Source organism: Pipistrellus hanaki, assembly GCF_964339955.1.
Source record: "Pipistrellus hanaki genome assembly, chromosome: 11".
In the NCBI taxonomy this organism is placed as follows: domain Eukaryota; kingdom Metazoa; phylum Chordata; class Mammalia; order Chiroptera; family Vespertilionidae; genus Pipistrellus; species Pipistrellus hanaki.
Window position 1 is genome coordinate 6,299,652 of NC_140513.1, and position 13,764 is coordinate 6,313,415.

General features: G+C 40.0%; 1 protein-coding gene across 12 annotated transcripts in view; it reads left to right on the forward strand.

Moving 5' to 3' along the window:
* MAPKAP1 (MAPK associated protein 1) overlaps positions 1-13,764 on the forward strand; it is a 179,575-nt gene that overhangs the window by 71,822 nt on the left and 93,989 nt on the right. For 10 of the 12 annotated variants that reach the window (XM_084898376.1, XM_084898375.1, XM_084898377.1 and 7 more), the window contains one exon: positions 6,744-6,920. The exons of the other annotated variants lie outside the window; for them this stretch is intronic. In XM_084898376.1, the coding sequence (XP_084754502.1) occupies positions 6,744-6,920 (177 nt within the window). The remainder of the gene's footprint in view (positions 1-6,743; positions 6,921-13,764) is intronic. 12 annotated transcript variants of the gene reach the window in all.

Genomic DNA, 13,764 nt, shown 5'->3' on the forward strand with positions numbered 1-13,764 from the left:
AAATGTTTTGGACTTTAGCTATTCTCATAAGTGTGCAGTGGTATCTCATTGTTGTTTTGATGTGCAACTTCCTAATGAGATGATGTTGAGCATCTTTTCACATGCTTGACATCTCGTGTTTATTTGCTATTTACAGCACATCTCCATTCAGGCTGGCCACATTTCACGTGCTCAGCAGCCAGATGTTGGAAAGTGCAGCTCTAGAATATGCAAAGACATGGTTTTACCATGCAATGGAGCTCACTACAGATCCACTTCATTCTAATGTAGCTCAGCTATCTAGAGTCCTTGGGAAACCGATGGGTTTTGTAGATGGTTGAGGGTTTATCGCCTTTAGTATCAGCCTTTCTTAATTTTAATAGTTTTTCATAGAAGCCCTTTAAAACAGCGGTCACCAACCTTTCGGACCTCACAGACCATCAGTGGTCCACGGGCCACTGGTTGGCGACCACTGCTCTAAAATGTTTTAACATTTTCCTCTGCCTTCTTAGTCAGCGTATAGCATAGTGGTTGAGTGGAGGATCCAAAGCCATAGTCTGGATTTGAATTCTGGTGTTAATACCTACCTATCAGGCTGATTTTGGATGAATCCCTTCAGCCTCATGTGCTCCAGTTTTCGTGTGTAAAATAAGAATAGAAACTTCCTAATAGGGTGTAGTTATGAAAATAAAATTAAGAAAATACATGGCAAGTGCTCAGTAAATGTTCATTTTTGTTGCTGCTAAATACTGTAACTATAACCAGCTACTACTACAAACCAAACTAGTAATAGTTCAGCAACAGTAGCATAATTTGGCCTTCCCCGATGATGCAAGTAATTGTGCTTTGCCATGAAAGTATATAGGAATATTTGACCTTATATTATATGCTTTCTGACAACTTTGCAATTAGAATTCTTTATATCTCCCTTCCTCCTTCCCTTCCTTCCTTCCTTCCTTCCTTCCTTCCTTCCTTCCTTCCTTCCTTCCTTCCTTCCTTCTTTCCTTTTTGTTGTTTTGTTGTTGTCTGCCTACCCATCTCTATCTACTCTCCTCCCATTTGTAGGTTTCTGCTTCTAATTTATATTCCTTAGGGTCATCATTGCGAATCACTTACCTAAATTATACAGCCTAACCCCCATTCTGACCCCCCAGCTATACTCCCATGCATCCTAACATATCACATTCTTTAAATGGCATCTTCTTGGCACTAATACCATGCCTGCTTTTGCTGTTTCCTTAGTCAGCAACGCCTCTCTCATTCTTCTTGATATCCTGCTTAATCTCAAAGGCTTAACTCCTCAGTCATTCCTTCATTCAGCAAATATTTATGGAGTTCTAGGGTCTAAAATGTACAAGAGAAATCTCATTATTCCCCCTAAAAATTCATAGTTTTGTGGGGAAAAAGAAGTTATCAAATGTATTAGCACTTTGTAACTGGCTCATTTCACTTATTGTATACAATAAATATTTATTGAGTGTTTGCTATATACCAGGCACTTTGCTGAGTATAGAGTGGTTCATGGAACCATATGTGGACTCTCTGTCATGAGTTCTACAGTTTAGTAAAGGAAATGGGCAGAAAATTTAAAAAGTTAAACCAAATAAGGTTTGCTTAAAAACTGAGCTAAGTGCTCGAAAGGAAAGGAATGCTGTTTATAAAGAGTCCGGCCTGGGAGTTGCGTTAGGGAGAAATTCCCCGAGAAAATGATATCAGAGGCATGTGGAGGGGAAGGTCCTGGCAGAGGAACCACCGGGCAGGGATGCTGCGGCAGGAGGAAGCATGTTGTGGTCAGGGAACTAAAGGCCAGTGCGGCCAGAGCACAAAGAAGAGAAGAGAAAATGGAGTGGAAAGAGACCGAGAGGTGGGCAGGGCCACAGTGGAGATTGAGAGAAAGGGACAGATTCTGGAAATCTAAGAAAAATTCACATGGCTTAGGAATGAGTTAGATATGGAAGTGTGGGAAACAAGACATATCAAAGGTTTCTGACTTGCACAACTTTGTATGTTGTCCCCTTCACGGATCTAGGGAGCATTGGAAGACTGGGTTTTGTCTGTTTTTGGTGTGTGAGGAGGAAGAGGAGGAGGGGCAGCCTGAGTTTCATCTTCTGCCTTTTAGTCTGATCAATGTTTCTCTCACACGTGGATGTCTCTCCCTTTCTCTCTCAAATCACTTTAAAAAGCATATCCTTGGGTGAGAATAAAAAAATAATAATACCCATTATGGTTTTTTTATGGGTACAGTGATTCAGTCTACACATTCATATATTCATTCATTCAACAAGTTAAGTACTTTCTAAATGCTGGCCACTTACTCTTCAGAGGACGCAGAGACAATAGGATCCCACTCATTGGGAGAACATAGATGCATAAACAGTAAAGGAACAATGATACATACAGAAATGTCAACCAAGTTCTGGAAGGCCACAGAGGAGAATCACTTTTCCAAATGATTCTCCTAGAGAAATCAACAAAAGCTTCTTATAGATGAGAAAATGGAGCTCAGAGAGATTCGGTCACACAGCTGGTTAAAGGTTGAGTTAGCATTAAAACCAGATCTGACTGCAAAACCTCCCTTCATTCCACTGAACTGTGTCATAAGGAGGCGCCCATTTTCACTGTTTTATAAGTTCCAGATGTCTATATTTGGTGAATTCCTGAGTCAGGGACCACAGTGGCCCCCTCCCCCCCTCTTCTCCCTCCCCACTTCAAAATGCCACCAGTTTCTGATTTGATCAAAGGGAAATGGAACGGAAGCAAGGAGCCGGAGTTCTCTAGACCTGGCGTTGGCCCTGTTTAATTGGGCGATCCCGACCATGTCATTCCTCTCTTCTAGCATCTATTTCCCAGCTGTAACAGCAAGGAGGTTGCAATAAATGTCTCTAAACTTCTGGGGTTTTTAATAATGCACGTGGTTTCCTCCTTCTTTCAAAGTATGTAGCATTTCCATAGGAGCACGCCATGGCTTTGGCAGAGAGATGGTGGGGATCAGGAGGGAGGGTTCTTGACTACTTGGGTTTGAGTCTTAGCTCTGTCGCTTACATGCTGTTTAATCTTAATCAAACCACTTACCTCACTGAGCCTCTATTTTCTAATCTGTACGAAAACACACTTAATAATGTGACTTAGATGATGTGAAGATTCATTGAGCTTATGTGTCTAACCCACTGTGCACAATACCTGGCACTTAGCCCGCAATAAATATAGCTAATGATACTAATGGTCATTGTACTACTGGAGACCTGGCACATGAAATCTGTGCCCGGGTATGGTCTCTAGGCCTGGCCTGCGATCAGGGCCATCTTCCCCACGTGCCCACAGCCAGCCCTGCCCCCTGATGCCACCCACCCCCGGTTCCCCCTTCGCCATTTGGTGATTGGTGTCTCTTGATCAGGTGAAGGGACCAAGAGGTCAGCAGTTCCCACCCCCACCGTGGGTGGCCATCAGGCAATTGGAGCCTGCCGGCCAGGGAAAGAGACCAAGAGGTGGTCAGTGCGCCTCATAGTGACTGGTCCAGCGGTCATTCTGGTCGTTCTGCCGGTCCATTTGCATATTACCCTTTTATTATATAGGATTACTAATTTGGAGTCTTGAAGCAGTTTTAGAAGTCAAAATACCACAGTAACTTTTTCATTAATCATTCCTGTATAAAGGCAGAAAGAACCAATATGTCCATACGCAAAATACGGAATTTCAGTCTTTTTTCCGCCCCTTAGGCATTCAATTAAGAGGTTTTAGGGCAGAGGTTCCCAAACTTGTTTGTGCCGTAGACCCCTTGCCATGTTTTTCGGTTTTGGGTAGACCCCCTACTTACCTGATATTGATTTTTTTGTAAATTTCTAACTGTAGTGAAGTTTAGTGTTAAAATTTAATAAAAAATAATGTACCTACTTTTCTCCGGCATTCTCAAACAAAATAACACTGATTCACTATAATTTGTATGATAAACTACCAGTTTATATTTTTTTAAATATTTTCTCAGCACTTTCCTATTCAAGATTCAGGAAACGAATGAACGTATTTTTCTCACATTCATATTTATAGAGTGACGAATTGAACAAGTCGGTGCAAGTTCGCGAAGCTTTGAGACAAAAATTGGCAAGAATGTTTACTGCGCGTATGCTTGTAACAAGATGATACTGGTATATCATTATGTGCAGGTTTTTATCCTACAACTTACACAATTTTATAAACATATAATAAATTTTTTACTTCATAGGTACTTTTATAAATAATTTATATGTTTTTATATTATAAGATAATATGATGTAAGTAAATAGGTACTATCAGTGTATGTTGAGATCCACTATCGTGGACCCCCATTTTCATTTCATGGACCCCCAAATTTTTTTTTCGCTGACGTAGACCCCTTGCAGGTTGTCATAGACCCCTGGGGGTCGATATAGACCACTTTGGGAATCACTGTTTTAGGGGATGGAGCACTGTTTTCTGCTAAACTTTACTGGTAAACCAGGAAAGACTTCCTGTAGTTGTGTATAATACAGAGTGAGTCGTTCATTTTCTCCTTGCTGGGTCCTGCAGCAGCACGGGGCAGGCACTATGCAAATGTTTTTTGAAACAATAAGTGATTTCACACCTTGTATTCAGAACTGGGGAGAATAACAGCAATAAGTGATTTCACACCTTGTATTCAGAACTGGGGAGAATAACAGCACTTGGTTCTCAGATCTCAGCCTGTGACATTTGCTGAGTTTGTTTTGAGGGGATTTGTGGGGCCTCCCATGACAATCAAAGCAGAATTCTTCTGATACCAGTGCTTGGCTTTCTGCTTTGATCAATAGGCTTATTATTTGCCCTTGAAACCTCTGCGATGCTGGGGAATCACAGGCATTCCTCAGGATAATTTACACGGCCATAAATAATCCATGCTGTCCACTGCTTGCTTCATCAGTGTCTGCCGTGGTCATAAAACCCCGGAGGCTCAGTGGCCCCAAGGCTGGAGCACAGTGGACATGTTAACTCCAGCTACAGATGTGTGCACATAGAACTGTTTCATGGTTGTTTGCTGGCTAATGTGCACCTACACGGTTTATCTTTAAGGATTGATATAACTGTCAAAGTTATTTTCCATCTGACTTTGTAAAGTTATCATGCCTTTTTTTTTTTTTTTAACCTCTGTTCTATGCTCAGCACTAATATATTATCTCATCTAATCCTCACAACCACCCCTGAGTTAGGCGATTATACCCTTTTCATAGAAGTCGAAACTGAAACTCAAGGAGGTGAAGCTTATTCTCTGAGTGATGGAGTTAGGGTTGAATTCCAGTCTTCCTGGACACAAAGCTCATAGGTCCTCCACCAGAACATTTTATTCATCTAAACGGCTTTCTTCTGCTTCTGCACATGTTTTTTGTGTGTTAATAACCTCTTGCAAAGATCTGTAAGTTTCCCATACCATTCAGAGATGAATTTTAAATTAACAGCATTGCAAATACATGAAATTTATAGTGACAAACATAGCCAGATTACTTTCTTGTTATCCATCCATTTAGTAGATTTACAGTTCCCATTAATTTTAATCTGTCCTTATTACCTGTTTTATATAATAAATATCTCTTAATCGTGACAGACTGAGTATAGATCACCTGAAGTAGGCTCTCTCTCAGTAAGCAGAATTGCGGCAAAAGATTTGTGAATTAATTGGGAAAATTGCAAATCAGGTAGTCAGTGAAATAATTCATTGTCACATCCAATCAATAAACTTTGTAAATCAACTCATTTAATTCAAAAAATGATCTATATAGATCAAGCAACCAATTAAACAATTAGCATACACTTTGCAATTAATTAATTTAAGCATCAATCATATAATTAAAACTCCAAATTTAAGCTGCAGAATTTAGAAACCCACTGCTTTTGAACTATTAGGTTCATGCTTCTGAACACTAACAGATTTGCAGTTTCACAAACAGATTTGCAGTAATACAATATATAAAGTATCTAAAGTATTTTAAGTTGATTTCAGTTTTAAATTGTCTTTATGTTGATAAGAATTTCCCACCCTTTTCCAGCAAATTGACTTTTTAATTCCCCAAAGAAGGAGAAAGAGATGCATGTTGATTACAAACTGGGAGAGGCTGGAAACTGGGATTACTGTCTGGACATTCTAGGGAAGTGAGAAAAGTCCATAAGCAGTTGGTCAGGATAAATCAGGTCATTTGCTTTACTCCGTTAAGTACCCTTGGTGTTTGGAATCAGGTCCTGCCAAGTGAGGCTGATTTTCTTCAGAGAAGGGAGAACTGTATTGATTGTCTTTGTTACTTCTTGAGCTAGAGCAGATATTTTCTTAATCCTGACCATAAATCAAAGTCCACCGATTTCCCCCAAACCATTTTCTCTCTTATAGTTCTGTGAATCTCTTTCATGATATTTATAATTATTTTATAACTAATACAGTGCTTACTTTTTCCACCTGCTGAATTGTAAGCTTGCTTGAGGACCGTTGCTACATCTCATCTTTGATCTAAGGGGTTCTGTGTTTATTTACAACAAGTGCTCAGTAAGCATTTGTTGGGAGAATAGAGGAGTGTGAAGGCTCTTGTTTCACATTGGTTTCCCCCCTCTGCACTGCCGTGTATTTTCTCCTTATCAAATGAAGTGGGACTTGGGGGACCCAAATATAACTGCAGGCCTTGGGTGAAGGACAGCAGTTTCCCAAGTCTGCTTGCTGCACATCAGGGCCTCCGGTCGCCGAGTTCCTTTTTCTGTTTGGGTTTCACTCACCTTTTTGGTTTTCCTTTCAGTGACAATGTCAATGCCTACTGCCTGCACATTGCTGAGGATGATGGGGAGGTTGACACAGATTTCCCCCCACTGGATTCCAATGAGCCCATTCATAAGTTTGGCTTCAGTACTTTGGCCCTGGTTGAAAAGTACTCATCTCCGGGTCTGACATCCAAAGAGTCACTCTTTGTTCGAATGTGAGTATTGACTCTGTTGCTTATCTCAGTATCTCATCTCTGCTTTGGATTTGATTTTGATTTTGTTCATGAAATGAATATTTGGTGTCTGTAGAGTCCACATGTAATGATTACTTCCAAAGAGATGTTGGGGACGACATTCACATTGTATTTCATGCCTCTGCACCTACATTAAATACAGACTGCTTTGTAGTCACAAATTGTATTAAGTTGATCTCTGAATGTCCCACCCATGAGCTAGGCCTCTGGACAGGTTGGGGCACTTCAGAGCCTGTGAAGCAAAAATTCTCTTCAAACTGAATGAAAATGTGCATCCCAGCCACTTCTCTCTTGTGACTTAACATACTGCCTTTTCTCACCAACTTTGTTCAGATCCATTTCGATGTTTCCTCTTGGTGGTCTTCCTTTATTTATTTTCTTATTTATTATGCATTTTATTAGTTAAAAACTTAACAGCTATTGTTTAGTTAATTCTGTTAACATTGAAAAAGTTGAATGAACAGGAATATAAATTATAGAATAACAAAAAATATTTTAAATTTTATAATACAATTTAATATTACAAAACAGCTATATTATGCAATATATAAACAAAAATGGATAAATCAATACTCCATGAAAAGGCAGAAAATGAAAAAAAAAAAAACTTCATGTATTTCCCTCTTCTAATTATATCCATTTTGACTCGTTATGGTTTCAGAATTCAGAAAAAACAGAATTCATAAATTCACCTTATCTTTTCATTTTTGTCTTTGAGACTTGGCTCTTTCAAATTGAGAGGAGCGCACCTTCTTCGTTTTGGCAGCTCTAAACTAAGATCTTCTGACTTGTTTTCAGATGTGGCAGTGTTATTTGAAACAAATTTGGTATTTGTCAGGTCCTGTAGTGTTCTGCCACATGCTCCTGGCTTGTGTGTTCTCTGGGTGACTTGAAACGTCATCCTTGTCATCTCCTCCTGCTCATCACTCACTGCAGAGACTGGTGAGCTCTCCAGGACATTTTTTTAAATCAAATTTTTACTAGAAGAAATACGCAGTCTTGAACCCTCATGAACACTGTTATGGGAAGGATCGTGTACGTTAGGTGAATATATCTGAGATAAAGAATTAAACCTCTTTGGATAAAAGTCTGGCTTAGTTTTCTCATTTTCCAAATTTTGTTCATCAGCTTGTTCAGACCCAACGGGAAGTCTCTGACTGGTGTCAGATGTTATGTGCATTACTTCATGGCTCTCTGGAGGAGGATCTATGAAAGTCTTCCTTTTCTTTGATTTGGGTGTCATTTTACTTCTTTTGACCTGGCATTCTCCTTTCATCACTTCTGCAAAGGGCATATCACTTCTTTTATTTATTAAAAGTTATGCTTTGCTTCGGATTCTTATGTGGTCCCACTTGGTTACCAGAATCAGAATCTGTTCATTAGCAGCATGTTTTAAACCTGATTCTAAGGATCCTGTGCCTTTGGCAGTCTGGTAAAGCCTATAAGAGCCCTTCTCAGAGAAGTGTTTGTAAATGCAGAAAGTAACATTCCCATGACTACACAAGGATTTCTTGTATTTAAAGTTATCAACTGTTAAATCTGTGATAGAATAATAATATGGATGGTGTTGTTAATACATTGAGTAACAAGATCCAGTTACTCCTGAAATTTGGTTTCAAAGGAGTGATTGAGTGTAATATTGGAGACATCTGCACCAACTTGAGTGTGCTATCATTAAATCTGTGATTTCTGTTCATGACGACTCGCCAGCACTAAAAACTCTGTGATTTGTTGACTCTAATGCAAGGAAATGTTAAATAGCTAGTGAAAATAAAAATGTAATTTTTATTCATTCAAGCCTACGGAGCACCTGACTCTTACCCATAGGTCCCCATTGTTAGGGGGAAACCAACAGTATTTTTTCAGCGCAGCTTAAGCTTTTTAGCCAAGGTGGCTAAAGACAGTCCTTCTCCTGGCCATCTCCTGGGAACAATAGCGATCCCTTTGGCACCCCCTGCTGTTAGTAACCAGCTAATTCACTCTTCAAAAGAGTGCTTTAGAGGACTTTTCCACCTGTCTCTTTAAAACATATTGCCTTTGTTCCAGGATTTTACTAAAAATAGGGTTATGCTAGCTATGATATATGAGTATTTTGTGTCTTTCTGTCCTTGAGCAAAAAATGGATACCTGGGTCCCTGTGGATGAGCTGAGGTGACTCTTCCAGCTTTTATAATTGCCATTTCATTTCTACTATGAAGTCGTGTTGAGTGAACAAAACAGCAAATATGTTCCTTCTTTTTACTTTTCAGAGGCACTAAAACAACAACCTTAAAGAATATTTGAAGTAATTTAAAAGCTATCTAATGATTCCTCATCTTAATACAACTACTTTCATTTTTGTATAGTCATTTTCGTGTGTATATACATACAGAGTTTCAGTTCTAGCAGACACACACACACACACACACACACACACACACATATATATAGTTATTTTTGCTTAAAATCATATTACAAATATTTCAATATCTGTTCTTAAATCCTGCATCCTACATTTATTATGTGCCAAGGATCTAGACATAGACAACCCCTAAACTCACTGAGCTTCTGCTCTAGTGGGAAGATAGTTGTCGAACAAACCATTAATATGTGATGAGCATGAACACAGAAATGGGCATAGTGGATGCTTGTCATAGGATGTTTAGATTGTTTTTTTGTTTTGCTTTTAAGTGATTCTATGATCGTCCTTATTTATATCTACTTTCTTTCTGTTGAATTACTTCCTTAGGATAATTTTTTGTTAGTAGAATTATTGGTCAGAGTAGAATCCTCTTTAGACTCTTGCTTGGTGTCAATTTACAGTACAACCAATAGAAATCACATCACAAGGTTTCATTAGGATATATATATTTTTTTTTACTTTAAAAGATGTATACAGTGGCATTTCCAATAGTTTTCCACTTGCATTGATATTACCTATTGATTACATAAAAAATTGTTCTCATTAACACATAATTTTTACACATAGATGTTAACATATGATCATAGCAGTGTTTTAAACTGAAAGTCCTTTTTAAAACAATAGCTGTTAAATCAGTGATTTTTAGTAGAGTAGGGCTGGGAGTGGAATGAATATACCTTCCCAGGAGAAGTGTTTCACTATGAACCCCGCCTTCCGGGGAATGGAGGGAGTGGGGAAAAGGCAGAGAATAACAATCACTGCTTTAAACTTAATACTCTTTCCCCCTGAGTTACTCCCATTCCTGCACTTTCACTCCCAAACATTCATACCCAATCTTTTTCTCTTTTTAAAGTTCAGGAGAGTTTATTCGACATGTCTGGAGTGTTTCTGAAAACACGAGATAAAGCAGACTCTTTAGATGTGAGCCTTTAGAACAAAAGTGTCACTGAATTTTGTTTCTTTTTCTCAGTTGTCTGAGGAAATAGTGCAGATTACTGACCATTTGCCCTGTGTATATTTTATTGATTCAGCAACCTCCCATTCGCCTTTCTGGCCTCTAGTCTTTAAGTTAGACTTTTTTCTCCTGCAAATGCAGGACAGAGCAGACCTTCAGGAGTCGGTCGCCAAGGATGTGTCCAAACTCAGAGGGTGAAGTCCCAGCAAAATAAGTGAAGCCATTGCTCGTTCTCCTCATTTCCCCCCTTTCCTCCTGGTGTCTTTCTCCCAGTGGAAATCCGGCAGGAAGCATATAAACAGGAGCCCCTCGATTGCTGACTGCTAGCTACTCTGAGCTTTAAGGGAAGAAAAGTCAAAACCAATAAAATGGACAGGATCCCCTAGATCAGAAGTCAGTAAGAGCAATTACACTGCCCTCATATGTATGTGTTTTACTTAAAATGTTTATTATGTCAGGTGGACGTGGGAAAGGAACTGTTCTAACCAAGACTGCAGAGCAAATAGAATGCAGTCAGGATTCCGCTCTTTCGGAAAGGGACCACTGAGCGGACAGATGGTGGTAGCGCAAGAACCGGGCTGCCTCGGGCAGTGTGGCCCAGAGGGCTCCCAGAGGCTCTTGGCATCTCTGGCTCTGCATAAAGGGGCAGCCCAGGGGCCTTTTAAAGAGGCGAGGCCCAGATTCCTTGCTCTTCCCTGTATGAGGGGTTTTCTAAAGGGTGGGTCGTTTTCCTATAACTTCTTGACTAGATCTCCAGTACAACCCAAGTGACCAGACCTTTATGAAAGGATAGCATTAGTTTGAAGCCTCTCCACCATTATGTGATTTGCTTTGTGGTCTGGAGAGAACAAAAGAGAAGAAAAACAAGAGGAAAATTAGTATTTTTGCACACACACGATTCTGTAAACCCACCAGCCATTATCTGGTGTATTGCTTATAAGCACCTCCTTTTTTTAAACGTATGACAGATGGTCCCTGGTTTATGATGATTCCACTTGAGATTTTTTGACTACCCGGCTGGTGTGGCTCCGTGGTTGAGATCGACCTATGAACCAGGAGGTCATAGTTCAATTCCCAGTCAGGGCACATGCCCAGGTTGCAGGCTGCAGCCCAATAGGGGGCATGCAGGAGGCAGCCGATTGGTGATTCTCTCTTATTATTGATGTTTCTGTCTCTCAGTCCTCCTCCCTTCCCCTCTCTGAAACCAATGAAAACATTTTTTAAAATATTTTTTGACTTTACGATGGTGTGAAAGCAACATACATTGAGTACACATTGAGTGGAAACCGTACTTGAAATTTTGAATTCGGACCTTTTCCCAGGCTAGTGGTGTACAGTATGACAGCCTCTCGTGATATTGGGCAGCAGCAGTGAACCTGAGCTCCCACTTGCGCAGGCGATCACAAGGGTAAACAACCAGTACCCTACAATGTACTGTGTTACCTGTATTTTTGTTGTTGTTATTATATTCTGTTCTGAGCACATTTAAGTTAGCCTAAGCCAAGCTCGATGTTCGGTAGGTTAGGTGCATTAAATACATTTTCAGCCCTGGCTGGGTAGCTCAGTTGTTTAGCGTGTCCTCCTGATACCAAGATAGTGTGTTTGATCTCCCACTGGGGCACATACAAGATACAGCCAGTGAATGCATAATTAGTGCAACAGAAAATCGATGTTTCTCTCTCTCTCTCCCTCTCTCTCTCTCTCTCTCTCTCTCTCTCTCTCTCTCTCTCTCTCTCATGCTCTCTATTCCTCTCTCTCTCTAACATCAATAAATAAATACAAAAACTAGCTGGTTTGGCTCAGTAGATAGAGCATCAGCATGCAGACTGAAGGGTCCCAGGTTCAATTCCGGTCAAGGGCACATGCCTGGTTTGCGGGCTCGATCCCCAGTTGGGGGTGGGGGGGTGCAATCCAGGAGGCAGCTGATCAGTGATTCTCTCTCATCATTGATGTGTCTATCTCTCCCTCTCCCACCCTCTCTGAAATCAATAAAAATAAGTACAAAAAACATTTAAATGCATTTTCAGCTTACAATGTTTACAACTTACAAGAGGTCTATGGAATGTAACGCCATCATAAGTCAAGGACCATCTATATAAGCTGCAGATCACAGGTAGTTATTTACGCAAGGTCATCCAGTTTAGTAAGGGTCAGAGCTAAAATAGCATGAAGAATAAAAAATTTTTAAAAAGATGCTGTATTCTTTGTAACCAGGCCTGACAGTATGGGTATAAATTTTCCTAGTTATTTATTATTTGCTCACGTCACAGAGGACCAACTGTGTATTGTTTCTTTCCATTCTGTTGTATTAGCAAACATTTTCATTGTCCAGATTGTCCTCGTGTATGGAAATGAACATATGCAGCCTGTTTAATTTTGTATTTGTAAATCTGACTTGATTCCCTTTTTGGCAACAGCTACTGTCTAGAGAAAAGAAAAGATTTTTCTTTGTCTCTTTAAAAGTGGCAGAAATATTGGAGCAAGTAATAAAGATGGAAAGCATTAATTACATACTTCTAAGAATTTAAAGGTCAGACAAGCTAAATGTGTATGTTTTACTCCCTGGAATGTCTGTCTGCTGACCGTGTGCCAGGATTCACTTTGTTCCTCCCTATAAAAGCACACATTTCAGATAGCCATCAGCTTACTTTGGTTTCCAAAAATTATACCAGATTGTTGCTTCAGTTGCTATATATCTTAAAAGTTTAGGGCTCACATTTCTGACATTAATGTGATTTGTTTTATGATCCAACCCCTTTGGCCATGTTTGGTTACTATGTCTCATTTTGATTTCCTCTGTTCTCCCCTCAGCTTATGTTGGAGTCTGTCAGCTGCTGCTATGTACATGTCAGGCTAGTGACTTGTAATGTTTATTAATACAATGTCAGTCTTGCTGTTGAAAAAAAACGGTGATGCTTCTCAGAAGGTTGCGTAGAACGAAGCATTTGATTTTCAGATCCTGTCTGTGCTGCGTGCTGAATACATTCTCAGATGTTATGCAGTTCACTGACCTGACAGTTATGGAACCCCGCCTGGGACCCCATTTCAGCAGGACATATTTGAACAGAAACAGTTTGCAAAACTTTATACACTTAAACTCCTGCCAAGGCAAACTGTTAGCCACTTGAGTTTGTTATAAATACCCAGTGGCAGTGGTTGGAAGTAGCCCACGGTGTGTTTTATATTCTGAACGGAATGTGAATGTCTTTGCGGTTATAGAGAGTAGTAAATAATTGAGTTTGATTAGGGAGAGGGACCTCATTATCCCCCACCTGTGCCCAGCTGGAAGGGGAGGGTCGAAATGAAGCCATTAGCTGTCTCTCTTACTGGCATCTCAAAGAGCTCAAATACATCTGTGTCTTATTTTCTTTTCTGGCACAATCAGTCGAGCAAGCTAAGCAGGCATGACCGGATTTGGCAAGTCCCAAGGACTCTGGCAAAGATACACA